General features: G+C 34.0%; 1 protein-coding gene across 1 annotated transcript; it reads left to right on the plus strand.

Moving 5' to 3' along the window:
• Positions 1 to 7,657: 7,657 nt before the first annotated feature.
• LOC111506735 (zinc transporter ZIP3) lies at positions 7,658 to 27,281 on the plus strand. The gene is made up of 2 exons (XM_023161927.2): positions 7,658 to 8,013; positions 26,127 to 27,281. Exons 1-2 carry the CDS (start codon positions 7,777 to 7,779, stop codon positions 27,096 to 27,098), a joined length of 1,209 nt encoding a protein of 402 aa, XP_023017695.2. The 5' UTR covers positions 7,658 to 7,776; the 3' UTR covers positions 27,099 to 27,281.

Below are 27,281 nucleotides of genomic sequence, written 5' to 3' on the forward strand. Positions count from 1 at the left end.
TCAAGTCTTTTCAGCCCTTCAAATCCCCCGGAGAGGATGGTGTATTTCCAGCTCTTCTTCAAAACGGACTGGAAATAATTTCACCTATTCTCACAAAATTTTATAGAGCTAGTCTGGCGTGGAACTATATACCACCCAGTTAGTTGGCAGCAAGGGTGGTATATACAGGGTGTAACTGAATAAGTGTAAAACATTTAAGGAGGTGATTCCTCATCGAAAAAAAAGATAGGATCTTTCATATAAAGAAACTTCATTGGAGCATCCCTTGTTAAGATACAGCCCCTTAAAGGGGGTACATAAAATTTGTATAACAATATTTTGCACAAGCACTGAAAAAGTTACAATATTGAAATTGACCTCACGTTTTGTACTACCAAAAAGACACTTAGCCAGTAATTTATTTGGTTTACCCCATGGTTGTAAGGGGTGAAAAACGCAACCCCTAAAATTTATTCCAATGTAACTTTTTGTCTTATCATTTGTTTACCATTAAAAATTTATTTCTGATAGCCTGTTTCATTCTAAACAAAAAATGTCTCTTTGGTTTTTTGTCCAAAATAAACCAGTTCGCAGAAAAAAATTATTTTACGAACAACTACAGAGATACATCATCATAAATGCGAACTGAATTTATTGTTATTTTGTAGTTAGTACCTGCATTAATTGATTAAAGGGTAATGAACCAAACTAATTTATTAATAACAAAACACACAACATGTAGAAATCATAGTAAATGTTCAATATGTCTACCTTCAGACATTACGCATGCGTCTAGACGTCGGCGCATTGAGCCACGTATTCGCTCAAATATTCCTGAATTCTCTCTGATTACCCTGCACGCATCGATGATGCGGTTTCTTAAGTCCTCTACATCGCGAACACGAGTACGATAAACCAAATGCTGTAAATGGCCCCAAATATAGAAATCGAGAGGTTTGAGATCCGGGGATCGAGCGGGCCAGTTCTGTGGTCCTCCTCGACCTATCCACTGATTTGCATATATTTCAGTTAAATGCATTTCCAATAACTCCGAGTCACACGTTAAGAGAAAACTGTTTTTGATGGTTAGTTTTGACAATAGCGTGAGGGTTTTCATCAGCCCATATGTGGTAATTATGAAAATGAATAATCTCGTCCCGAGAAAAACTACATAAAGTACATAAAGTGGGCCGGAGAGACCCACACCCCAAATCGGTACGACCAATCAGCCTTACATCCTTCCTGCTGAAAGTACTTGAGAGGATACTGGATGGACATATCAGGAGGGTAGCATTATATGTATCCCCCCTGAATAACCACTAGTATGCTTATCAAACCGGCAAATCGACAGATTCAGCATTAAACAACCTCGTTGAGAATATCTCTCAATCCCTTGACAACAAGGAGATTGCGGTTGCTGTATTTCTTGATATTGAAGGAGCATTTGACAATGCACTACCCAAATCTATAGGATTGTCTCTGGCTAGAAAGGGTATAGAATCGACCATAACTGGCTGGATCTATGCCATGCTAGTAAACAGAACTGCAACTACGATTCTTCAAGGCGAGGCTATCAGGTTCAGGGTCACCAGGGGCTGCCCTCAAGGTGAAGTACTTTTTCCCCTTCTGTGGTCGCTACTGGTGGATAGTCTGCTTGATGCCCTCGATAGAAAAAAAGTTGTTCTGGAAATGACCTCTGACTTTATGCCTCCAACTGTCAACTACGAACTGCCTTATAAAGTACTATTCCCGAGTAGAGAGGACTGGATCCTCCGGGAAAAGGAAATATTAAAAGCAAATAGTTATGCGAACTCATGCGACTGTATTTCAAGCGAAAATTTACGCTATTGAATTGTGTGCGGAGAGATTGGATAAATTCAACTTCACTCACAAGTCAATAAAAATATTCTCGGACAGTCAAGCGGCGTTGGAAGCTCTTGGCTCCTACCGAGCAACGTCTATTTTGGTAGCAAACTGCCAAAAAAGACTTTTTTCGATAAGAAGACTTAACAGATTGTCTCTGGTCAGGATTCCTGATCATATTGGCCTGGAAGGCAATGAAGCTGCTGACTCTCTTGCAAAGGAGGGCGTGCTGCAAGCGGCTTCATTGGATCAAAACCTGTCATTGGCATCGCTTTGGATTTTGCCAAACAAAGATTGAATACCTGTATAGTAAGAAGATTTATGGACTTCTGGATTGGCTCACTCCAAGACGTTTATTCACCCTTCTAAGCATGATTCCAAACACTTGTTGGACTACAGTAGGGATGAACTACGATGTCTAACAGGCCTTCTTACATGTCACTGTCATTTGAATCATCACATGCAGAGACTTGGACTGTCGGAAGACAGTGTGTGTCCCCTCTGCCTGGAAAATGATGAAACAGCAGAGCATATACTTCGTGCCTGCCCCGCACTCTCATCATCTGACCTGAAAGACCACTCACCATACAAACTAATCGGCTTCGTTGAGAAGCTGGGTTTATTTGGCCGAGTGTGAAAAGGTGTGAGCCACAATAAACCCTTATGGGTTGCGGTGGAGGGTCGAATAGACCCACTCACTTTAGACCTACCTACCTACCTATTTAGTAATTAATATTGCAGTCTGGGCAAATACTAGGTAAAGTACTGATTTGTGTTGCATAATATGGTTACGATGATAATTGCGTATCCAAAATAACACTTTATTGTGAGATTTTTACCAAACAGTTTTACAAAACGCAACACGTGTTTCGGCATACAATGTCTTCTTCAGGCGTTTCGGGAATAAAGATACGCCCGAAGAAGCCATTGTATGGCGAAACACGTGTTGCGTTTTTGTAAAATCGTTTAGTGAAAAACTCACAATGAGGTGTTTTTAGAACATGTCAGTTATGGATTTTCATCAAGTATCAGCCAATTCCATCATATATATATAATATTTGCGTACATGACAATAAAACAGTAATGTTGATGGATTTTGAAATTCCCTACCATTTCTTAATGGAAAGCCCATTTCATTAGCTGAAGACATAGTATTCTGAATATGAGGATTGAATGATTTTGTTGAGGTCAAGAATTTGAATTGAATTTCTCAGGGTTCTATAGGTACATTAAAATTTCAATTGGAAAAACGATGACGTTCAATATTTTGTGAAAATTGACATTTTGGTGGCATCTGTTGACTAATGACGTGAAGTATCAAAACGTCCTATGGCTAATGGAAAAAATAATTGAGTATCACTAAAAATGACTCTGAAAAATACATTACACGGTTGAAGAATTATGAGACTTCTGAGCGCCCTATAAAGAACGACGAGGTTTCAGCTCTCCAGTTTTTTGCACATTTCAAGTTACCTTCTGTTCACTGTTTTCTGTGATTATCACAGGTTTGTTCTGATTTTAACATCTGAAACTGTTTGGAAACTGCGCAAGACACGATGCGTACACACAAAAAATCACAAACAGTCCGAAATAGTCTCTGACACTTGGTTGAACCAGAACACATTTTGAGGAGACCACTGTGCCACCTATCGTATATATGAAGTGATTAAGACGAGAAAATACTGTCCATTTTGTTATGTAGCGTATCCTTGTAGTCAGTTCAAATGTTATCTAATCTCAATCATCAATTATTTATTCAAATAAATAAAAAACATCCTAGCAAATAGCCCAAACAAATTTCCATATGAATGCGCGTGAACAACGGAAACAGTTCCCAACAGTTCAGCCTCGAGAACAAGAACGATTCGGGACGGTTCAAGACAGTTTAGGATCATTTCGCAGTCGAAACCAGAACAGGGGATTCATCAATCCGAACTTATCCTCAATAAACCAGAACGCTCTATTACAATTGCGCATGATCCTGACGTCCTAGAACCTGAATTTCGTAGAACCAGAACAAACCTCACATTGTTGTTACCAACTTTTGGCTTGTCTTGCTTATTTTATGAAACAAATTAAACGCAACTCTCCGGGCAAAAATAATCCTGTACACTAACACTCAAGACTTATTGAATATGAATTATCCGGTGCCAATTCAGTACTGTCTAAGTTTATTCAACCACCAACCACAAACCTTACATTGTCCTCGAAAAACCTCAACTGGTGTCATCTGTCCCAATTGAGAATTATTTCTCATTTCAGTTTCGAATGAATTGATAAGGGTTGAAGAACCATCAAAGTTTAAAAGTTTATCTGCCTTACATATCAGTGAACTGGTTCTTGTGGAAATATCGCCCGCTAAAGATACTATGAAAATTCTCAACCCAGGTGTTGTGCCGGTTGGTTAACTTACGCATCAACGAATTCACATCAAGAACAAACAAACCCAAATTCTTGCTAATTCCAATTACTTTAGGTCTTTCTGGTAAACGGCTGAGGCCACCGGCAAAAATTTCACCAATTCCACAACTCTACCTATCGGTGAAGATGGTAATAGCGATAGTAGAAGCTGATAACTTGCCTGAAAGAGCTAAACAGCAAAACCTGGTCAAAAACTCCTTTATGAGCGATGAATTTGTACAGTGGTTAAGAACCGGATTCGCAACCCGGGGGCGAGAGTTTGAACTCAACTTTGCCAATATCTAGTTGAAGAGTCTGCCAATAGTCATGATACTCCTCACATGAAGTATCATTCAGTCAGCTGTATCGTTTGAATTAAGATAGTAATATGCCATGCTCAATGACGTTATTAGAACAGTAAATTCAGTTTTCGAAAACTTCGTAAACTACTTTAAACTGGACAGTTTGTTATGGAACGCCGTTTTACTTTTTATTGTCACAAATATTCATTCCTCAATTTATTCAACTAACAATGTATTTGTTTGAATTTAATTGATTCATGCATTTGTTCGACACATTAAAAACGATTGTTCCCAAAATTTGTTCTATTTTAAATGACACTTGATTTAAAATGTTACATGAATTAATTTGTTTGATGAAAAGTTGCGAACAGTTATAATATGGATCCATTGTTTGAAATTTTTTGAAGTATATACTTTTTTTGTAACTATCGAATAATTTACTACAATTTCTGTGAAACATGAATAAAATGGTTTGTTGATAATTATAGTTACATGAATTAAAACGATTATTGATAATTTCAATTCGGCGCTAGCATCGAACGGATTCTTGCAGAAGCTGAATTTTTAAATCTGGCAGCATGATAGTTTAGTGATAGTAACACAATATTCCGTCCGACCGCAGCGCCGAATAAAAATTATCAACCATCAATTTAATTCATGTATCACCTAAAAGCAACAATCAAAACAATTCATTTTTACAAAATACCAAAAGAAAGTAAAACGGCGTGCCACGCCGTTTTAATTTTTTTAATATTCCTTTGAAATGATCTGAATTATTTTGTTTGTTGAATTTCAGTGATACATGAATTAAATTGTTTGTTGATAATTTTAATTCGGCGCTGCAGTCGAACGGATTATTACCGTACTATGACCAATGACATACATATTATATGCAGTTATGTAGTTCCGCAAAAATACGCCCGACGTCAGCGCATTGTATTGCATTGTATATGTTTCCTTCTTCCAAAAACCTATTTACCTCTAGTATAGTTTGACGAATCCTACGCTTCACATTAAAACCACTCATGATAAATATAATATTGTAATGTTTTCACTATGAACAACCTGAACCATCAATTTCTGTTCAGTTGGGTAACCTATTTCTTGGTATCAGTGTCAGTATTAGGCGTATTAGACTATAACTATAAGCTGTGCTTACGTTAACTATGACGTCTAGACATCTTACGTTAGACACAGTCTATAATGTGTTTCTCAAAAGTCGCATAACATTTGCCATCTATACAATCAAACAAGATATACTAACTTACTAACCACAGAATAGTAACATTAACGAAAACTTGATGACATTTTACAGACACCAACCAAGAAAACTGTAAGAGAAACTAGTGTGACCAAAATCCGTACGACCGCAGCGCCGAATAAAAATTATCAACAAACAATTTAATTCATGTATCACTGAAATGCAACAAACAAATTAATTCAATTCTTTCCAAAGGAATAATAATAAAAAGTAAAACGGCGTGGCACGCCGTTTTGCTTTTTATTAATATTCATTTGAAATGAGCTGAATTATTTTGTTTGTTGAATTTAAGTGATACATGAATTAAATTGATTGTTGATAATTTTTATTCGGCGCTGTCGTCGGGCGTATTTTTATGGAACTACTAAACTGTATATATGTATGGCGTTGGTCATAGTACGGTAATAATCCGTTAGACCGCAGCGACGAATAAAAATTATCAACAATCAATTTAATTCATGTACCACCTAAATGCAACAGTCAAAACAATTCATTTTCACAAAATACCAATAGAAAGTAAAACGGCGTGCCACGCCGTTTTACTTTTTATTAATATTCCTTTGAAATGATCTGAATTATTTTGTTTGTTGAATTTCCGTGAAACATGAATTAAATTGATTGTTGATAATTTTTATTCGGCGCCACGGTTGAACGGCGTGTTGTCGTACTATAAATGAACTAGCATGTTGCCATATGTAACAATTGAAGTTCGTGATGAATCCGCTCGATACCAGCGCCGAATTAAAATTATCAACAATCGTTTTAAATGTATCTTTCAAATAAAACAAACTTTTTAAATCATCAAAAAATTTAATTTTTTGTCAGAAATTAGCTTTTTAAAAAGACTGATGAAATAAAATGATACTTGCTTGAGAATGTTTTGCACAAAAGTTGTAACCAAATTTTAAATTGAATGCATTAAAATGAATGTTGCAAATATTGAACACTTTCAATAAAATTGAAATATAACAATCTTTATTATAGAAAGTTGATTTGCTATATTTTCAGACAAACGAAAGTCTATTTTTATTACCAACAATGTTTCATGGAAAAACTTTGACAGTCATTCAAATAAATTCATTGAAATTTTATTCCCAAACTTACTTTTAGAAAGTGAATTTAAAAATTCATTGTAATTCAACAGTCATATAAATAACTAACATTTTTTTGAAAGGTTAAAATTATATGCGGAATTGAAACGTTTGTTGAATTTACTCGAATAATACATTCCATTGATTGTTGAATTAAAATGTTGGTTTATTGCTGAGTTGAACTATATGTATATAGATTATTTTTCAGCATAATATATAATAAATTGGCGTTCCATTTTCCAATACTCTGAAACAATATTTTTCTTCGGAATCAATAAAGGCTTCAAGTTATTTCATTACTCTTTTTTATTCAAATAACAATTTTATTCATGTAACATTTTAAATCAAGTATCATTTAAAATAGAACAAATTTTGCGAACAATCGTTTTTAATGTGTCGAACAAATGCATGAGTCAATTAAATTCAAACAAATAAATTGTTAGTTGAATAAATTGAGGAATGAATATTTGTGACAATAAAAAGTAAAACGGCGTTCCATAGTTTGTCTCGTGTTTTTCCTGATAACAAACCATTTGGTTTTATAACAGTCCATGTTGGGCCTAATCTCATTTATTTGTATATCAATCAGTTAACATCGAAAACTAATGAGGACTGTTTACTGGACAAGAACATTGAGATATGATAATAATTCGCATAATTGATGATAATCAAACTGATCATTTGCTCTTCTGAAACTCATTCGAACATTCGATTGAAACATTGAAATACTCTTAGCTGACGTGTTATAGTATGGTGCTTATTCGAATTATCTGGGAAAATTTTTCCGCGCATGTTTAAGGGTTGTACGATACTTCATAGTAATTCATAGTATCACATTGACCTAGTCAGTATGTATTCGAACGAGGTTTAAAATCGAAATATGGATTTACAGTCAACGAAAATCCTGGTGGCGGTGCTCTTTTCCTTTGTCAGATTTTTTTTCGGTATTCTGCCGGTGAAGCTCTATAAGTGTCTGAGGAAGTGGGAAGGAGATGACGGCTCTGGCAAGTTTGTGAACAACAAAAGACATACTCAAGTGAACTGTGCTATAGCTTTGTGTCAATCTTTCGGAGGAGGAGTTCTGTTTGCCACTTGTTTTCTGCACATGATGTTAGAGGTTAGAGCATTCTTGTTTTCGACTTACAAAATCTACCGGAATATCACAATATACAGGGTCACCATTGAAGTCACCACCACAGAACTTTTCTTTTTGATAGACTTACATTAATTTGAACTTTGTCGTTGGTTCGTGTTTCGAATAAAAGAAAAAATAACACTTGCCGTTAGTTTTTACCATTCAAATTTCATCATTTGGAACCCAATTTGAAAGAAAATTTGAATGACGGTATTAAATTTGTGTAATTGATGACATGTTTATTTTGTGGAAATTCATAATCACTTCAATGAAATGAATGAAAACACTTTTGTCTAGTTTTGACTAGTTATTTGGTTAATATAAAAATTGGTTAAAATAAAAATCAGATAAACTGGGTGTTCCAAATTGACTCGACACCATAGTCAACTTCGATATTATTTATGACAGTCGTGTTTTCAAAATATATCATAAAATTATATTTTTTTAAAAGAAACACCCTATATTTCATTATGCATTTCGATTCATAAAAACATTCTTACAAACGAAGCTCATATCACCTTTCTTTCTAAAGTTGAAAATAAGCGACTTATGTGGAAATATTTATTTATTTCACTAGTACGAAAAATTTCTTTGTTTTGGGAAATAAACCTCATAATTGTCCAAACACCCAATTTTGGTATTTTACGAATGACAATATTTTGTTACTAACAACAAAAAGAAAAAATTTGAACTCGTGAAACCCTTGATCATCATGTCGTACCACTCACTTGACACCATTGAGTTATTTGATAATAATTTTCAAAACGATAATTTGAATCTTGAAGCCGTTCTACTAGCCGTATTTGTTTTGCGAATCAAAATATGTCTGCTATAATGATAACATTGAAGCCGTTTTTGAACATAATAGAAAATACTGGAGAGTCATATTAATGCGGTTGGAAAAAATGTGTTTGATTCGATATAACAGTATTATTATGAGTAATCATGTCGCTTTGAAATTTTGTTGAAATACTCTTTGTCAACTATTCTCAAGTATATCATGACAATGTCATAAATTATTGTAACTGTCACCTACTGTTCGAATATTTTTCGAAATGCCGTTTTCCCATCAAGAAAATAGTAATATGTCAGAATCTTACTTGATTAGCCAGAAAAATAGCGTGAGAGCATTTCAACACTACAGCAATTCTTTCCCATATCGTGAATTACCTAATCGGTGTTTTTTGAATCGTCGATTCAGAAACAATGAAAAGAAAATTTGAAAAGAGAACTAAAAAACGTTCTGTAACATCTGAATATGCAGAAATTGACATTTTAGCCTTCTTTGAGGTGAATCCAAATAATCCCATAAGAGATTTATCTCTATCCACTGCCTATTATTCAACGAATTCTGAAGATTTCTCCTTATAAGTTAAGACCAGTGCAAACACTAGAACCTGGTGACGATTGGGATTTTGTCGGTGGTTTATAAATAAATCCAGACAAGATCCAAACTTCTATAGGAATATTTATTATATGGAGCAATGGAGCAAATTGTGGAGTGTACTATAGAAATAATTTTTATTATCGGACATAATCTATTTTTAGTCCAGAGAATTTATTATTAATGTTTGGTGTAGTCTATTTAGAAGGAGAATTATCGGTCCATTGTTCTACCATGGTTCTTTAAACGGACCCCGTAAACGGACCCCGTTGTATTAATTTATCAACAAGAGTTTTGGAAGAGTTCATCGATGATCTTGATCTGGAGGCTCGTCAGATGATCTCTTTTCAACAGGATGGAGCAGCAGCACATAATTTCAATGGCGTAAAAAGAATGTTACGAGACTGTGTTGGAAACAGATGGTTTGCTACAAATGGTAAGTGGCCTCCTCGTTCACCAGACATGACAACTCTAGATTCTTATATTTCGAGATTTCGTGAAAAGGACGAGTACAATATAAAACGTATTAATGTAGATGAACTGGAAAATTATACTGAAACTATAATTAATTGAATTGATGGCCCAAATATGTGTTAAACAAGAAAGCGGTGTTTTTGAATATTTCCTCGATATTTTATAGCTTTTTATTCGAGAAAAGAAAGAAATTTTTTGTACTAGTGAAATAAAAGAATATTACTACATGAGTCGCTCATTTTCAACTTTAGGGAGAAAGGTGATATTAGCTTTGTTGTTGAGAATGTTACTACGAATCGAAATGCATAATAAAACATAGGGTGTTGCATTTGAAAAAATATCATTTTATGAAATATTTTGAAAATGCGATTGTCAATTTGTTTTTTGTTTTCGAAATCAAGAAGGTCATTGAAAATTCTACTAGTTTGCCCATTTGACTGAATTTGTAGCACCAATATTAACGGAGTTGGCAATGGTGCCGACTTAGTTCGAAACTTTCTGTATATAGAATAGAGTTTGGGGGATGCTCTGCAGTGTATACAGGCCAAATCGGTAGAAATTTTGACGTGAGGCTTCGTGAACACATCTGTTTGACCAAAAAATCTACAATGTATAAATATCTGCAAGAATCAAAACACAAGATAGGTAAAGATAATCCCAAAATCCTACACACACGTAATAAAGGGAAAAATGAATTTGTTGGGAGCCATGAAAATTGATAAATCAATTGAAAACTGGAAATATATAACACCAAAAGAACAACTCGATTTATGTGGGGGAGAACAGGGCAATGGGAGCCTACTAAGGGGAAGTTTGAATAAAAACCTCGTTAGCCAAAATTCTTTTTTTTTTATTATAACATTTTACTTTTGTTATAAGAGAACACTTCAATCAAAGTTATAATCAACTACAGACATTTAGATAAGGTACAATCACAGTTTTACAAAAAAAGTCAGTCGCTTCTGTTACCCGACAAATGCGGCTAATGAGAGCCCATTTAACGCTCATACGGGAAATAGTAGCCATTATAATTACTAAAGAAAAAAAAATTAACAAAACGTACTATAAATGATACCTTACTTATTATAATTATCAACACAATAAAACTATCAGTAACTCAAATCAAAATAAAAACAAATTCAAACAAAAAGGAGAAAAAATATGAAATTATTAATGGAAAACAAAAAATCTGGATTATCACTGCCTGAACACTCTTTATGGGTCCAATTTCAGCAACTTCTGCATCGGTACCACATCTCTCCACATTTTCCAGTATCTAAACAAGTTGCACTTACATTATTCTCTTAAGAATATTCTGACTCATCATAGGAAATAGTATTTTCGTCTACTTGATCAATAGATGAGTCTTCATCATCACTTTTAAACAAATATTTTGTTGCCTTTCTGATACTTGTGTTTCTTGTTGTAGTTTTCTTAATTTTAATCTCTTCATCTTTGGTATATTTCTTTTCAATACATTTACCTTAGGTACATTTTCTCTTGACACAATTTTATTTATCACAGTTTCCTTTATTTTTCATAATTATCTTTGTCTTATTATCTTTTTCAGTTCATTTCCTTTTTTTTTTCTCAAATACTGCTTCATTTGGAGTACTTGTTATTATTACAGAATGCTGTTTGTTCTTCAACGGTCTTTATTTTTGAGAGGTGGGTTGTTGGAGCAGTGGACTGACAATGGAGACGACATTAGCAAAGTCAATATTGGACTGAGATGCGTTAAATCTGGCGGTGTGTGTCTTCAGAATAGCAGGCGTTTCCGGTGTTAAATATGATGTGGGTGGAATTGAAGGTTCCCTCTGAATGATTTATCGTTCAATTTCCAGACCATAAAAAATAGATGGACTTATTACAGGGCTAGTACATGGTTGCTCAGCCTGATTTAACGTTGATAGAATAGAAGTGATATTCGTTGGCTGCTGTCGAGCGTCAGCCACCGGTACAGTTAATCTGGATTCCTCATTAAAGAAGTCATCATCGCAAAAAACTCCAGGATTCATTGGAAATATTCTCGTTGCTTTAAAGTTCGACACTCCTTTTTCTATAGAAGCAACTCTAGTATAGGTTTTATTGAACAGTCCAGCAATGTCGTATAAAGTAATTTTTATCAAATTCGTAGATTTTATATACAAGTTGCACTCTTTGTTGTAAACTCTCTTGAGCGGGGAATAAAATGCAACGTTAAGGAATTGTAGACTGTGGGACTGTAGACAGCAGCAGCTTTGGTGTATTTGATAAAATTACGAAGCCATACAACAAATATCTTTTCGTTAGTCCATCCATTTTGTGAACATGTGTAAACGGCTCCCACTGGTCCATCTTTTTCCAGCTGTGGTGAGTGACGTTGCCGGGGAAATATGAAAAGTGGAGGAACGAAAGATCCAGACGCACTCATAGCACATATTACTGTGGCCGTCTTACCTCTTTCCCATGATGTTACAGATCCGATGAGTTTTTGTCCTTTGGGAGCTATAAGTTTTTCAGTCTCCTGGATGGTCGTTATACCAGTCTCGTCTACATTGTAAATCATTTGAGGCTCGAAGTTATGTTGTTTCATCAATATCTGCAAATTATTGAAAAAAAGCGTTATCTCAGTCCCGTTGAATCCAAGGATTTGTTTGATACCAATGGCTTCAGACTTTCTAATACTCAAATCTGGATGACGCTGCATAAATCCAGCCAGCCAATCTTTTTCTGCAGTCTAATTGACTTGGTTAAACCGTTCCTCAATACCTAATTGTTTAGCTACACTGTAACATACTTTGCGAAACGGTTCTCTTGTCAAACCATAAAACTTATTTGACATAGTCCGAAGATGGTTAGCCAGTATTTCTTCTTGGGCAACATTAAATACAGTACCTCTTCCCAGCTTAGGAGAGTTTTTGTAGCTACTATCGTCATATTTCGCTAAATTGTATCTCTGTAAGAGTGCTGTAAGGAGTGCCAGTCTGTTGAGATACTTTGTACACCAATACACCTCCAGATATCGCATTTTCTAATGAATCCAATGTCCAAGAAGCTTTTGTGGTTGTCCGAACTCTTTTACGTGGCATCTAAAACAAAAAAACAAGGCATTATGTTTCTTAAATGACTAAGTAGGGTATGAGAGCCTAGCTAGGCTGCCATTAGCCGCTGACCACCATTTTGAAAAGTAATAACAAAAATATGTAATTCTATTCTCAATCCCAATTTAACTAATTGGACTTGTTAGTAAATGAATGAATGAATAAGAATATAATTTCATGCTTACCTTGATGCTGGCAATCGGCAATTTCTTGTAAGCGTGGAGCGAAAAACATACAAGCGTTCCTAGTGACTAAACGAATGGCACTAACGGTTTGAGCCAGCGTTGTTCTAGGGAGTTTGTTTTTGGTACTGAATTTATCCATCAAAAAGTACTGAATTTGTAGTGAACAGTACTGAATCGATCAATTTCTCACATCTTAGAAAAAATGTTCTGACTATAGGGCATAGATATGTGTGTTTAACAGGTTGTGAATTATGAAAAATTCAAAGACAAATTGGCCTTTATGTATCAGATATGATTCATCAAAGGACCATAGGTAAAATAACAGTTCTGACAATAATCATTGACAATGTTGACTACAATGACAATGGCCATGATTTCTTAGATGATTATGAAACTGACCCACCACGTTTAACGTATATTTGTAATTATCAACAATTGACGATATTCGATAAGGATAAAGTGGTGGCCCGTTTCCATAATTCCTTATTACCAACCATGATTTCTGAATCAACTGTCAATGTATTTTCATATTATCACAATATTTAACCCACATTATTCATTGGCAACTGCCAAAGAACAAAAATAAACACTGAGTAATAACAATTCAGAAGTATTTTATTCAAAATGGAGTCAAATATAGCTTAAATTATATTGACAGTTATGACAACCATGAATTATGTCATAACTGCCACTATAATTTCACGCTGTCACAATAATTTTGCCTATATATGACTCCATTTTGAATAAAATACTTTTGAAATGTTATTGCGTAGTGTTTATTTGATTCTGAAGAGCATTGTAGCATTTTGTCATATGTCAACTATATGAATAGGTTGCATTAAAATCCAATTAAGTGAGGCCTCGTTTGGCTTCATAAACGACATCCGTTACCAAGTAGTCGAATAGCCCTAGTTGCTGAGGCCACTAGCAGATTGAGGCATTTTTTGGTTTGTCATATGGGAAAACTGATTTGATAAAAAATAGCCCTTTTTTACGTGTCTACGGCTTAGGTCATCAACCTAGTGACCTGGGTAGGCAATATCTGGTCGAGGTGCGGATCAACGAACGATCTTCCATTCATGATTCGGGAGCACTGGCACTACGCCAATTCGGTGCTAAAAAAAATCAATCAATGAGACAGGTTTCTTTCTATTTTTGTATCAATATAGTTAGACTAATAAACCTTCTTCTCATTAATCTTGGTCTGCTAGACAGCTAGACCAATAGAATGACAATAATGTATGAAATAACAAATATGAAACGAAAAATAATTTATTGCATATTGAAGGTTAATTACAGCCCTCTGGAATCACAAATTGAGATGTACTTCTAATAATAATCCAATTCTAAATTAATGTTTAAAAATAAATTGTCTGTTCCCGATGAACATATTCAATAATTTCATCATGAAAATAAAATGAAAATTCTTCTTCTTAAATGATCCAGTAATAAGAAAGGGAGATTGTGTTCTGCCAAAAACATTATCATCAGAACTTCTGATGTTCTAATTTTTTGAATCAATCTCATTTCAGGAGACGATTCAATAAAAGTCTTAAATTTTGGAGTTCTGTGTGCAGATTTCATATTTTTGAGATGTTTGAGGGTTTTTCCATGACGTTTAATATGACTGAAGGATCCCATTAGTTGGATATGACATACTTGACAATAAGATGTTTTTTCTTTGTGCTTACAAGCCAGTTTAAGTTTTCCCATTTTTTACTAAACCCCTGTTTGTACTTTTTTCGCTTAACTTTAATTTGTTCTTTTTCGTCATCACTACTGCACGATTCTGATCCTTCATTATTTATTTGGTTTATATTTTCTGCTACTGTTGTTATTTGAGTTCCAGTCTGTTTAGACTCCGGAACTTTTTTTTAATCAAAAATCTGAAAAAAAAGTGTGAAATCTAATTTTTTGTCTACCATGTCGGTTACCTATCCATTGTTTTCTGGTTGTTTTAGCAGTAGATAATATTTTTTTAAATTATCGCTAAAATATTCTATAAAAACCAATGACAAAAATCTCAAAACAAAACACTCAGATTTCAGTTGTCAATTGTCAAGTCGAAGCAAAGGACCAGTTCTTCTTTTAGTTTTTCAGGTTCAGTTCTTAAAATTACATATGTTTTGATATTTCTCATTACTTTTGATCATATGTTTTATTTGACTGATAAATAATTCAAAAAGATCTAGTTAGAAAGAATTGTTTATTGTTATAAAGTACTGACGTATTATGAATTCTTGAAAAGTACTGCTTTTAGTACTAAAGTACTGAAAATCCCAACGCTGGTTCGAGCGCGTCAGGCGAAGTTTGCAGATACTTCACGGAAGCAGCCGAGTGCTTACGATCGCACAAATGTGCCTGCATTCTGTTCAATCACCATAGCCCTCATTGTCCGACCGCTCTCATTACCCCGCGTTCCCCTAGGTCTTCTTTCTTGAATTCATAAATTTGACAACCATGGTGATTTCCATAATCTCCGTTGTTGATTTTTTATAGTTGGCACCCCTGTTCATTTATTCACCTTCCATCCAGCTTACCTACAAACTCTTTAAAAAAAAGATAATTTGAATAAATAGTAAGAAAAAAATTAAAGAAAAACAGCTTATTAGGACTAACCAAATTCTAACTTTTGGAACTGAGGAAGAATGTATTATACTTACCTAAATCTTGAAAATATCAAAATATTGGAAAAATTTTACATGTTGAAATATACTGTCAAATTGGTTATTATACCACCGCCATTTGAATTCATCACACACACAACTCCATATATACCATAACCACATTTTTCGATTTCAAATATATTAGTTAGTTCTTATACTTGAATTTACGATAAAACCCGAAACCGCTCGGAAAAATAAAATAACTAGTGGAAATTAGACAAAAGTGTTTTCATTCATTTCAATGAAGTGACGGTATGAAAACTTGAATACACGTGTGGCAAAATCTGAATAGTTTCAGGATTGTTTGAAAGAAATAGTAAAAGCTTGATTTTTCACTTAGCGAATACAACTGAAATACTCATAATTCATATGAAATCACCAGTTTCATTTACTTTCCAAGAGGTTCTTTTAGAAATAACTTGGGGAAAAAATCACCCGAAGCTCAATAATGCCGATGATTTTTCAAGAAAAATTAAAACTATACGGTTGAATCGCTGAGGTACTAGAAATTTTGATCGTATATCTCCGATAACAAATATTCATTCGAATCAAATAGATAGGTCATGTCAAACAAATTATTACATTCCGTATTTTGTCAAACTTTTATTCTGTCAAACTTGATTTTTTTGTGAGTGGTTCAGCAGAAAATCATTAAAAAACATACCCAAAGTAACACAATGAATATTACTGGAGTTTTTCCCCAACATTAAACCTCAACACGTGTTTCGATCACCAAGTAATCATCTTCAAGAGGAAGATCAAACTAGTTTGATCTTCTTCTTGAAGATCTTTATAATTTGATATTCCTCTTGAAGATAATCACTTGGTTATCGAAACACGTGTCGAGGTGTTAAAATTACAGTTGGGTGTTGGGAAAAAATTACAGTAATATTTAATACTACACCAAAGGTTCCGAACAGTGCATCACAAGTAATACAATGAAGTTGGCCAACTCAATGTTTGTTCGAATGTTGTAGAATGTGGACAAACCAGTATGGCAAATATCACAACAAAACGGTAATAAAAGAACAACTTCATTCTCTGAGCTGATATTTCATTGGCAAAGCCGGGTTGATCTAGCATCTTATGAATACACATCTTGCTAGCGAACATTCAATGAACTGTTTGTGTTACCATTGTTGTGCTCGAATCAAATTCTTTCAATATTCCCAGATAACAGTTTTACGTAAAGAAAGTATTATACTATTTGTCTCATTGTTTATCTTTATACACCCCTTCCTCTACCTCTATCAAAGTTTTTTCCTGAGGCATCCTTTCTAATTAGTGTGAAGTTACCCACAACTTTTCATCCACAGTTTATGAAGAAGGACAATCGAACAGGGTTTAGAATGAGATTTGAGAACAGTGTTGCCAGATTGCAAATATTAATAATTTTACCTGTATTTTGATGTTATCATTTTAAAAACACGATATATTATTGAAACATGTCGAATAAATGAGTCAGCATTCTACATAAACTCATTATATCAGCCATCTGTCCGTATACAAGCAGTAATACCGAAAAAAAATGTGAAATAAGAGTAAAATATTATTCAGGAAAAATTCATTTGTATCGAAACATGTAGCGAATGAGAACTGGAAAAATAGTTTCTCGGTAAAAATTTTCTGACTTGTAAAAAGTATGTCATTTGAAATATGCTGCGTTAAACAATACCGAATGCCCAGGAAAGACTCATCCACAAAATATCAAATTTCTCACTGATCAAAAATAGTTTGTTGACGAAAATTTCAGAATTAATTCAGCGAAAGTATATCTATCGACGTGCTGAAACAGATTTGCGTACCATACGTTCCTTCGGTGCAAAAAAAAAGTTCCGTATATTCGGAACTGAATTACTCATGAAAGTCAAATTTCTCACTTATCAAAAATAGTTTGTCGATGGAAATTTCACAATATATTCTTCTGAAGTATATCTATCGATGTGCCCAAACAGATTTGCGTACCATACGTTCCTTGGGTGCGAAAAAAAATAGTTCCGTATATTCGGACCTAAATTACTCAAAAAAAGTCAAATTTCTCATTTATCAAAAATAGTTTGTCGATGAAAATTTCAGAATGTATTCTTTGAAAGTATATTCATCGACGTGCCACAACATATTTGCGTACCATACGTTCCTTCGGTGCGAAAGAAAAAGTTCCGTATATTCGGAACTGAATTACTCATAAAAGTCAAATTTCTCACTTATCAAAAATAGTTTGTCGATGAAAGTTTCAGAATATATTTTTCTAAGGTATATCTATCGACGTGATCTAACAGATTTGCGTACCATACGTTCCTTCGGTGCGAAAGAAAAAGTTCCGTATATTCGGAAGTGGATTACTCATAAAAGTCAAATTTCTCACTTATCAAGAATAGTTTGTCGATGAAAATTTCAGAATATATTATTACAAAGTATATCTATCGACGTGCTGAAAAAGATTTGCATACCATACGTGCCTTGGGTGCGACAAATTATTTCTGATAAGTGAGAAATTTGACTTTTATGAGTAATTCAGTTCCGAATATATGGAACTTTTTTTTTCGCACCGAAGGAACGTTTGGTACGCGAATCTGTTTGGGCACGTCGATAGATATACTATGGAAGAATATATTCTGAAATTTTCATCGACAAACTATTCTTGATAAGCGAGAAATTTGACTTTTATGAGTAATTCAGTTCCGAATATACGGAACTTTTTTTTTGCACTGAAGGAACGTATGGTACGCAAATCAGTTTCAGCACGTCGATAGATATTCTTCAGAAGAATATATTCTGAAATTTTCATCGACAAACTTTTTTTGATAAGTGAGAAATTTGACTTTCATAAGTAATTCAGTTCCGAATAAATGGAATTATTATTTTTCGCGCCCAAGAAACGAATGGTACGCAAATCTGTTTCAGCACGTCGATAGATATACTTTCGCTGAATTAATTCTGTTATTTTCGACAACAAACTATTTTCGATCTGTGAGAAATTTGACTTTTATGAGTAATTCAGTTCCGAATATACGAAACTTTTATTTTTTTGCACCGAAGGAACGTATGGTACGCAAATCTGTTTAGACACGTCGATAGATATACTACAGTAGAATATATTCTGGAATTTTCATCGACAAACTATTTTTGATAAATGAGAAATTTTACTTTTTTTGAGTAATTCAGGTCCGAATATATGGAACTATTTTTTTTCGCACCCAAGGAACCTATGGTACGCAAATCTGTTCGGGCACGTCGATAGATATACTTCAGAAGAATATATTGTGAAATTTTCATCGACAAACTATTTTTGATAAGTGAGAAATTTTACTTTTTTTGAGTTATTCAGTTCCGAATATATGGAACTATTTTTTTTCGCACCCAAGGAACGTATGGTACGCAAATCTGTTCAGGCACGTCGATAGATATACTTCAGAAGAATATATTGTGAAATTTTCATCGACAAACTATTTTTGATAAGTGAGAAATTTGACTTTTTTGAGTAATTCAGTTTCGAATATATGGAGGTATTTTTTTCGCACCCAAGTAACGTATGGTACGCAAATCTGTTTAGACACGTCGATAGATATACTTCAGAAGAATGTATTCTGAAGTTATCATCGACAATCTATTCTTGATAAGCGAGAAATTGGACTTTCATGAGTAATTCAGTTCCGAATATACGGAACTTTTTCTTTCGCACTCAAGGAACGTATGGTACACAAATCTGTTTCAGCACGTCGATAGATATATTTTAGAAGAATATATTCTGAAATTTTCATCGATAAACTATTTTTGATAAGTGAGAAATTTGACTTTCATGAGTAATTCAGTTCCGAATATACGGAACTTTTTTTTTGCACCGAAGGAACGTATGGTACGCAAATCTGTTTCAGCACGTCGATAGATATACTTCAGAAGAATATATTCTGAAATTTCCATCGACAAACTTTTTTTGATAAGTGAGATATTTTACTTTTTTGAGTTATTCAGTTCCGAATATATGGAACTATTTTTTTGCACCGAATGAACGTATGGTACGCAAATCTGTTTCAGCACATGGATAGATATTCTTTAGAAGAATATATTCTGAAATTTTCATCGACAAACTTTTTTTGATAAGTGAGAAATTTGACTTTCATAAGTAATTCAGTTCCGAATATATGGAATTATTATTTTTCGCGCCCAAGAAACGAATGGTACGCAAATATGTTTCAGCACGTCGATATATATACTTTCGCTAAATTAATTCTGTTATTTTCGACAACAAACTATTTTCGATCTGTGAGAAATTTGACTTTTATGAGTAATTGAGTTCCGAATATACGGAACTTTTATTTTTTTGCACCGAAGGAAAGTATGGTACGCAAATCTGTTCAGATACGTCGATAGATATACTATAGAAGAATATATTCTGGAATTTTCATCGACAAACTATTTTTGATAAATGAGAAATTTTCCTTTTTTGAGTAATTCAGGTCCGAATATATGGAACTATTTTTTTTCGCACCCAAGGAACGTATGGTACGCAAATCTGTTTGGGCACGTCGATAGATATACTTTAGAAGAATATATTGTGAAATTTTCATCGACAAACTATTTTTGATAAGTGAGAAATTTTACTTTTTTTGAGTTATTCAGTTCCGAATATATGGAACTATTTTTTTTCGCACCCAAGGAACATATGGTACCCAAATCTGTTTCAGCACGTCGATAGATATAGTTTAGAATAATATATTCTGAAATTTTCATCGAAAAACTATTTTTGATAGGTGAGAAAGTTGACTTTCATGAGTAATTCAGTTCCGAATATACGGAACTTTTTTTTTGCACCGAAGGAACGTATGGTACGCAAATCTGTTTCAGCACGTCGATAGATATACTTCAGAAGAATATATTCTGAAATTTTCATCGACAAACTATTTTTGATAGGTGAGAAATTTGACTTTTTTTGAATAATTCAGTTCCGAATATATGGAACTATTTTTTTTCGCACTCAAGAAACGAATGATACGCAAATCTGTTTCAGCACGTCGATAGATATACTTTCGCTGAAATTATTCTGAAAATTTCGTCAACAAACTATTTTTGATCAGTGAGAAATTTGATATTTATGGATGAGTCTTTCCTGGGCATTCGGTATTGTTTAACGCAGGATATTTCAAATTACATACTTTTTACAAGTCATAAAATTCATTCATAGTCATTCGCTACCTGTTTCGGTACAAATGAATTTTTCCTGAATAATATTTTACTCTTATTTTACATTTTCTTCGGTATTACTGCTTGTATACGGACAGTTGGCTGATATAATGAGTTTATGTAGAATGCTGACTCATTTATTCGACATGTTTCAATAATATATCGTGTTTTTAAAATGATAACATCAAAATACAGGTAAAATTATTAATATTTGCAATCTGGCAACAATGTTCGCAAATCTCATTCTAAACCCTGTTCGATTGTCCTTCGTCATAAACTGTGGATGAAAAGTTGTGGGTAACTTCACACTAATTCCTTTCTAACCCGATCAGAATAGAAGATGGGCAATCTAGCTTACTGATGATTTCTACGAAGCTTTGAATTCACGCGAAGTTACATCAAATTCCTTAAGATAAACGATCGAGATAATGAAGAGGTTAAGTTCTGCATAACACCTACTTCCAGATTATATCGGTCAACTGTTATGTGGAAAGTTGGTATTCGCTACAATACCAATTCAGGCATGGTAACGATCTGGGTAAATTTTTTTTTCGGATTCATTTTTCAAACTGGATATAAAAACTAGAACATACTTACATGAACTTATAAAAAAAGATTCGAAAATATATTTTTATAAACAATTTAGGCAAAATTTCTATATTTGTCTGCAACAAACTTTGTACCGGATTGTATATGCACCCTGTTATCCTAGTACAGTGCGCCCATAAAGTAACGTCGAAAAAATCATCATGAGTTAGCTGAATAAAATCATTAAAAACTCCCGAAACAGGTCGATTTTCCATTATGATTCATTGTTTTTGAAATTGTACATCTATGTGCAAGCTGACCTACTTTGGAATAATGATGTCGTCACCGGTATTTCAAATAGAACTTTAGTGATTACAAAAATAATTCCAAATTGCCTCATTCGGTGCAGAGAGTTGGCAATGAAATCAAAATTACATGTTATTCAATAATAAAAATGATAATAAGGTTCATGCTGGCTTGTCTGCCTCAAGATGGCAGAAATCTTGGCTGGACAAATGCAGAAGACTGTCTTGGCTCACTCCGTTGCTTAGCGTACATGATTCTCGGACCCGATGATCAACATACCTCACGGTGTGCTGCGGAATGGTAGTTGGTTGAAAATGGTGTCGTGCCTCCTCGAGTGTGTCGTAGCTTCGAGTGCAAGGCTTTCACCTCTGGTGAAAAAATAATGATAATCATATCCTACAAAAATCAAATATCCACTTATCCATGCACACAAATATATACAAAAACAATAATAACCAAAACTGGTATAGTACATTGGTTAAGGCTTCCGCAACCGAGATTTTCAGTGTTATAATCTTCATTCTGGTTTGAAGGCCGTCGTAATTTGGAACTCTATCCTAATGTTTCGCCACCACGAGTGGCTGGCTCCTTCAGAGGTCTATTTATCTTGATGATTCAGCGATGACTGGTGATTTCTAGTTCTAGTTGTATTTTTCTGATGGGCTCGAACACTGAAGCATAACATAGAGACAGTGTTCAATCCACTAGGAAAATACAACAAAGCCTGAGATCTGCGAAAAACAAAAGAGATCCACTATCAGCTGCAGGGGTGTATCGTATACCATGCACCTGTGGAAAAGTTTATATCGGTACCACCAAAAGATCGATGGGTACGAGGCTGAGTGAACATCGAAGAAACTGTAGATTAGGTCAAATAGAAAAATCGACAGTAGAGGAACACGCGCCTAGTGATGGAGATCACACGATACTGTTTGAAGATTTGGAAGATTTGGAATCTCATACTGAAAGATGCTATGGTGGCAACAGTGCAATGCAATGCCACGTCATCAATAGGTAATAACACTTCGGCCAATACGCATCAACAAAAAAGGCGGGCTACCTGAGTCAACGTAAATGCAACCTACGAACTAGAAATCACCATTCATCGCCGAATCATCAAGATGAATAAACTTCTGAAGAAGCGCGTCATTGGCGAAACGTTAGGATACAGTTCCAAACTACGACGTCCTTCAAACCCGAATGAAGATTATAACACTGGTATAATATTAAGCACTAATTTCTCAGAACTATTATTGCATTAAAACGAAAACATTGTTGTCAAGGTTGTGATTCTATATATTTTATCTCGTCATTCCTTCTCATCTGTTTAGTATAATTTCTGTACACCACTGCAAGAAACACATTAGGGCAAAAACGTCAGTCATTTGTGAGAGTTTAGTGCCTAATATTTTGGAATTATAGTATAACACGGTCCGTAATTATTTAGAACCCCTAACATAAAAAACAATAACCTTTCCACTCACTTGGATTTATCCTGTGCAAGAAGAGAAACCAGTTAGTACAACTTCAATTCTTTCATACTTTTGGATACTGAAATATCATTCGCAATTTATGGAGTCTGAAAATGTTCATAGCAGTTAAATAGGGCCCGTAGACATATTCAAAATGTTTGGCAAGAGACTGTACAGGCATTACAAAAATGAGTTACTATACCTCTATCCAAAATCTGTCTACGAGTTTCTAATAATTTCAGTTTAGCATACGCCTTTTAAAGAATAAATGTCACTGTAGCTTACTTATTATTTATAATTATGCCTACATTCTGACAAGTTAGTTTTCCTTCAATTGTGTTTCTACATTATTTCAATTTACTGGCAAAAGAAGACTCAGATATATGGATTAAAATCATTTGATTCGGATCTTCATACATTTTGTATTGAGATTCCAATATTGTTTCGAAACTGGAGAAAGGTAGATTTGGGTATTATCTGCTTATGATTCAAAACATTTACAAATGTACATGTACAGAAATTTTGAATTGAAGGGTCTAGTATTGAACCTTGTACGACTCCCTGTGCTGTACTTTTGCTAGAATATAGATTACCATCCAGTACCACTCTTTGAGACCGTCCGCTGGGATAGTTTAAAAAAAAACTTTTGTGGGCTAATCGAGTCCTATGAAGTGATTTAGCCTCACTGTAATCTAGCAATATCAAGATTCCACTTTAAGTTTGACTATTGAGTAGCGTAGTACCACAACTATACCCCGGTCGAAATCCTAAGTCTACTGAAGGGATAACGTTGTATTTTTTCAGGTGAAATTCGAAAACCCGTTCGACTAACTTTGATTGGGTTGGCAGAGTTTTAATTGGTCTAAGATCTTGGAACTGGTTGTCTCTTTTACCATAATTTCGGATACACTCCATTTATTAGATAGCCATTGAATATGTGGGTTACGTAAGGTATAATAACAGGACACAATATTCTTAGAAAAAAGTGACATTTATCTGATCTGCATCACTCGCAAAATCATCTGAGAGACCCATTCCTTGATAATTGGTTCAAAGAATATTTTTTTATTAAAATCAGTTATGAGATTGTTGGCATAATGATTTATTAAAATGTGGTCAAGAGTGTTCTTCACATTTATTATCTTCAGAAAATCATTATTTATCTCTTTTGATTGATTTGAGATTCGAAGTCACTTCAATTTTTATTTTCAGTTAGGGTTCGTCAGTTTCTGAACGATATGTTTACATGATCATCCATCCAATAAATTCCGAAAATTGTTGGAGAAACTATTTGTAGCTGTCAAGTTTTAGGCGACAGCGATATTCGAAATTGTATTTTCAAAATTAACTAGGAAAGCATTAGCGTCGAATTGATGGGAAGGGGGTGATGAATGACTCCGATTCCTATTTTCTCTGGACTGACTTGCGCTGTCAGCCATAGTTGTTCTCAGGTATTATCAGAGGTGAGCATAGGTATTATCTTTGTTGGTGACTGATTTTCTTAATGAAGACGAATATCTCTTGCTGTTGCACCTCTATCTTTCTGCATGAGTTTATATGCGGGAATTGCGATGAAATTATTAGATACAGCGTCAGTCAGCTGGGTTTCAGTTGAGCCTATCATATCATGATCATTCTCAAAACTTAACTCTTTCACATCAATAATTTTCATTATAATCGAAAATAAATTTAAGCATGGAATATTACTACATACTAATTGTTATCAGTATTACTCTTTCAAACCGATCAAAAACAAGCCATATATTTTTAACTTTGATCAAAGCACTTTCATTAATGATATTTGCCCTTTGGCCATACCGTTTATTTTTCTCAGCATCGAACATTTTCAAAAAAGTAAAATACCACCCCAATGTGATAAAATTCTTCTCCTCCCTTACATACCTCGAAAGTTTGAAATGCCTGCTAAGACACCTATAGCCCGTTAGACTTTCTCATGATATTATCTGAAATGCAAAGTCTATACTAACAAACCTGATAATATTCGTGACCTGAGAAACTGAATCAGTTAATAAATATAACACCCGTTGTGTTACAGAATATTCGATATGATGAAGTTAATACCAGAGTGGATCATTGTTTAGTGCTTCTTTATTTGTTATTGGTAGTGTTTTCAGTAGCTGCATAACAACGTAATTTAGTTCAGTAATATTCATTGAGTTTATTCTTCTTTCATTATTTGACGTATAACTTTTCAGTTGAAATGTTTTGAACATTTTTTCCTGTTGCAATTTGTTATACATTGAAAGGGGTATATTTTAAGGAGAGATTAATTTTTGGGAAAGAAATGTTTTGGCTTTTTACTTCTCCATCTTCATACAAAAAAATGGATGACTCTTTCAAAGAAAGAAAAAAAGCAATGAATTTCAAAAAATTAACTTTATATAAAACTGTGTATTCATGCAAAGGAGTAACTTTCAGACACAAACTGGAAGAGTAGCTACTCTCATATAAACAATACATCAAAGTAAAATACAAAAACTCTTATATGACTTATACAAAAAAACACTTTTCTCTATTTAGTTTGTATTCCAATCATTCGTTATGAAATCGAATCAGATATCATTCACAGGATTGCTACACAATATAGTAAATGAAAGAGGTAAAATTTTACTTACATAGAACACTCTTATAGAATGATCATTTCATTTATTATACAGTTTTCACTTAATCATATCAATTTCAGAATCATGTCAAATTCAAAATTGTCAAATAAACAGCAATATTGAAATATTATGATCTATTTCCAGAAAATATTTCATAACAAAATTGCAATTTTAATATTTATTTATTTTCAGGTATACCAATCCGTGGAAGACCTGAAGAAATTTGGCAACTTGAACACGAATTACCCCTTATCACAACTAACGATTTCGTTGGGATTTTTCTTGGTATATTTCTTGGAAGAGTTATCTCACTGGGTTATCACAAGAATACCGGATAAACCGTACCCACCCATTGAGAAGAAATTCAACAACTTCACGAATGCCTCCGTGACTCCCATAGAGAAAGACGAAACAAAAAATCCCAAAGCATTTTTAGTCGAAGATGAATACGAAAAAACTACTAGAAAATGTAAAGCTGAAGAAGAAAATGTAACAGAAAGCAAAGAAATAAGTGACGCAAATATGTTAGAAAAAGGATTCAGTGTAGACAATCATCACGAGAATATAGTGTACGATTCCTTGAGTTTTAATTCGGATGTAGCTAGAAATAATCGTAAGAACTTAGATAATGATAGAGAAATAGACGATGTGGAGGAGATTCAAGAAGAAGTCCTAGAATGTGAAATAAAATCTCAACAGCAGATTATGAGGTACATTCTGATTGTTGTGGCACTGTCGTTTCATGCTATATTTGAGGGTTTGGCCATAGGTCTTCAACACAGCATAGCGAATATCTGGTACTTATTTATTGCAGTTTCTATACACTCAGCAACCATTTTATTCTGCATAGGACTCGAATTACTACTGGCTAGAGCCAAAACGAAATTTATATATTACCAAATGTTAGCCTTAGCATTTGCTAGCCCCTTTGGTGTATTTTTGGGGCTTTTGGTGACCATTAAAAGTGATATTCAGACCAGAGCCAAATCAATTGCTGTGGTGTTTCTGGAAGGACTTTCCGCGGGGACTATTCTGTACATTACTTTTTTTGAAATTCTCAATAGAGAAAAAGAGAGAAGAGTTTATAGGATACCAAGAGCTATTTGCATACTAGCAGGATTTTTTTTGATGGCATTTCTACAGTCTTTAGAAGTATACGATTAGGATGCCGTGACATTGAAACGCAGTCTAAGATAACATTGATCAAAAGAAGTAATCATAAATGGAATAATGGAATGGAACCTTGGTCAAATTGAAGAAAATCGATTTCGTTAGTGATAGTGTCATTCATAAAAATCAACTCTTTGTATTATTTTATCGATACATTAATTGAAAATGTTTATAATA

This window comes from Leptinotarsa decemlineata, unplaced genomic scaffold (assembly GCF_025532065.1).
Source record: "Leptinotarsa decemlineata unplaced genomic scaffold, Ldec_3_MD MMD2_tig00026299_RagTag_RagTag, whole genome shotgun sequence".
In the NCBI taxonomy this organism is placed as follows: domain Eukaryota; kingdom Metazoa; phylum Arthropoda; class Insecta; order Coleoptera; family Chrysomelidae; genus Leptinotarsa; species Leptinotarsa decemlineata.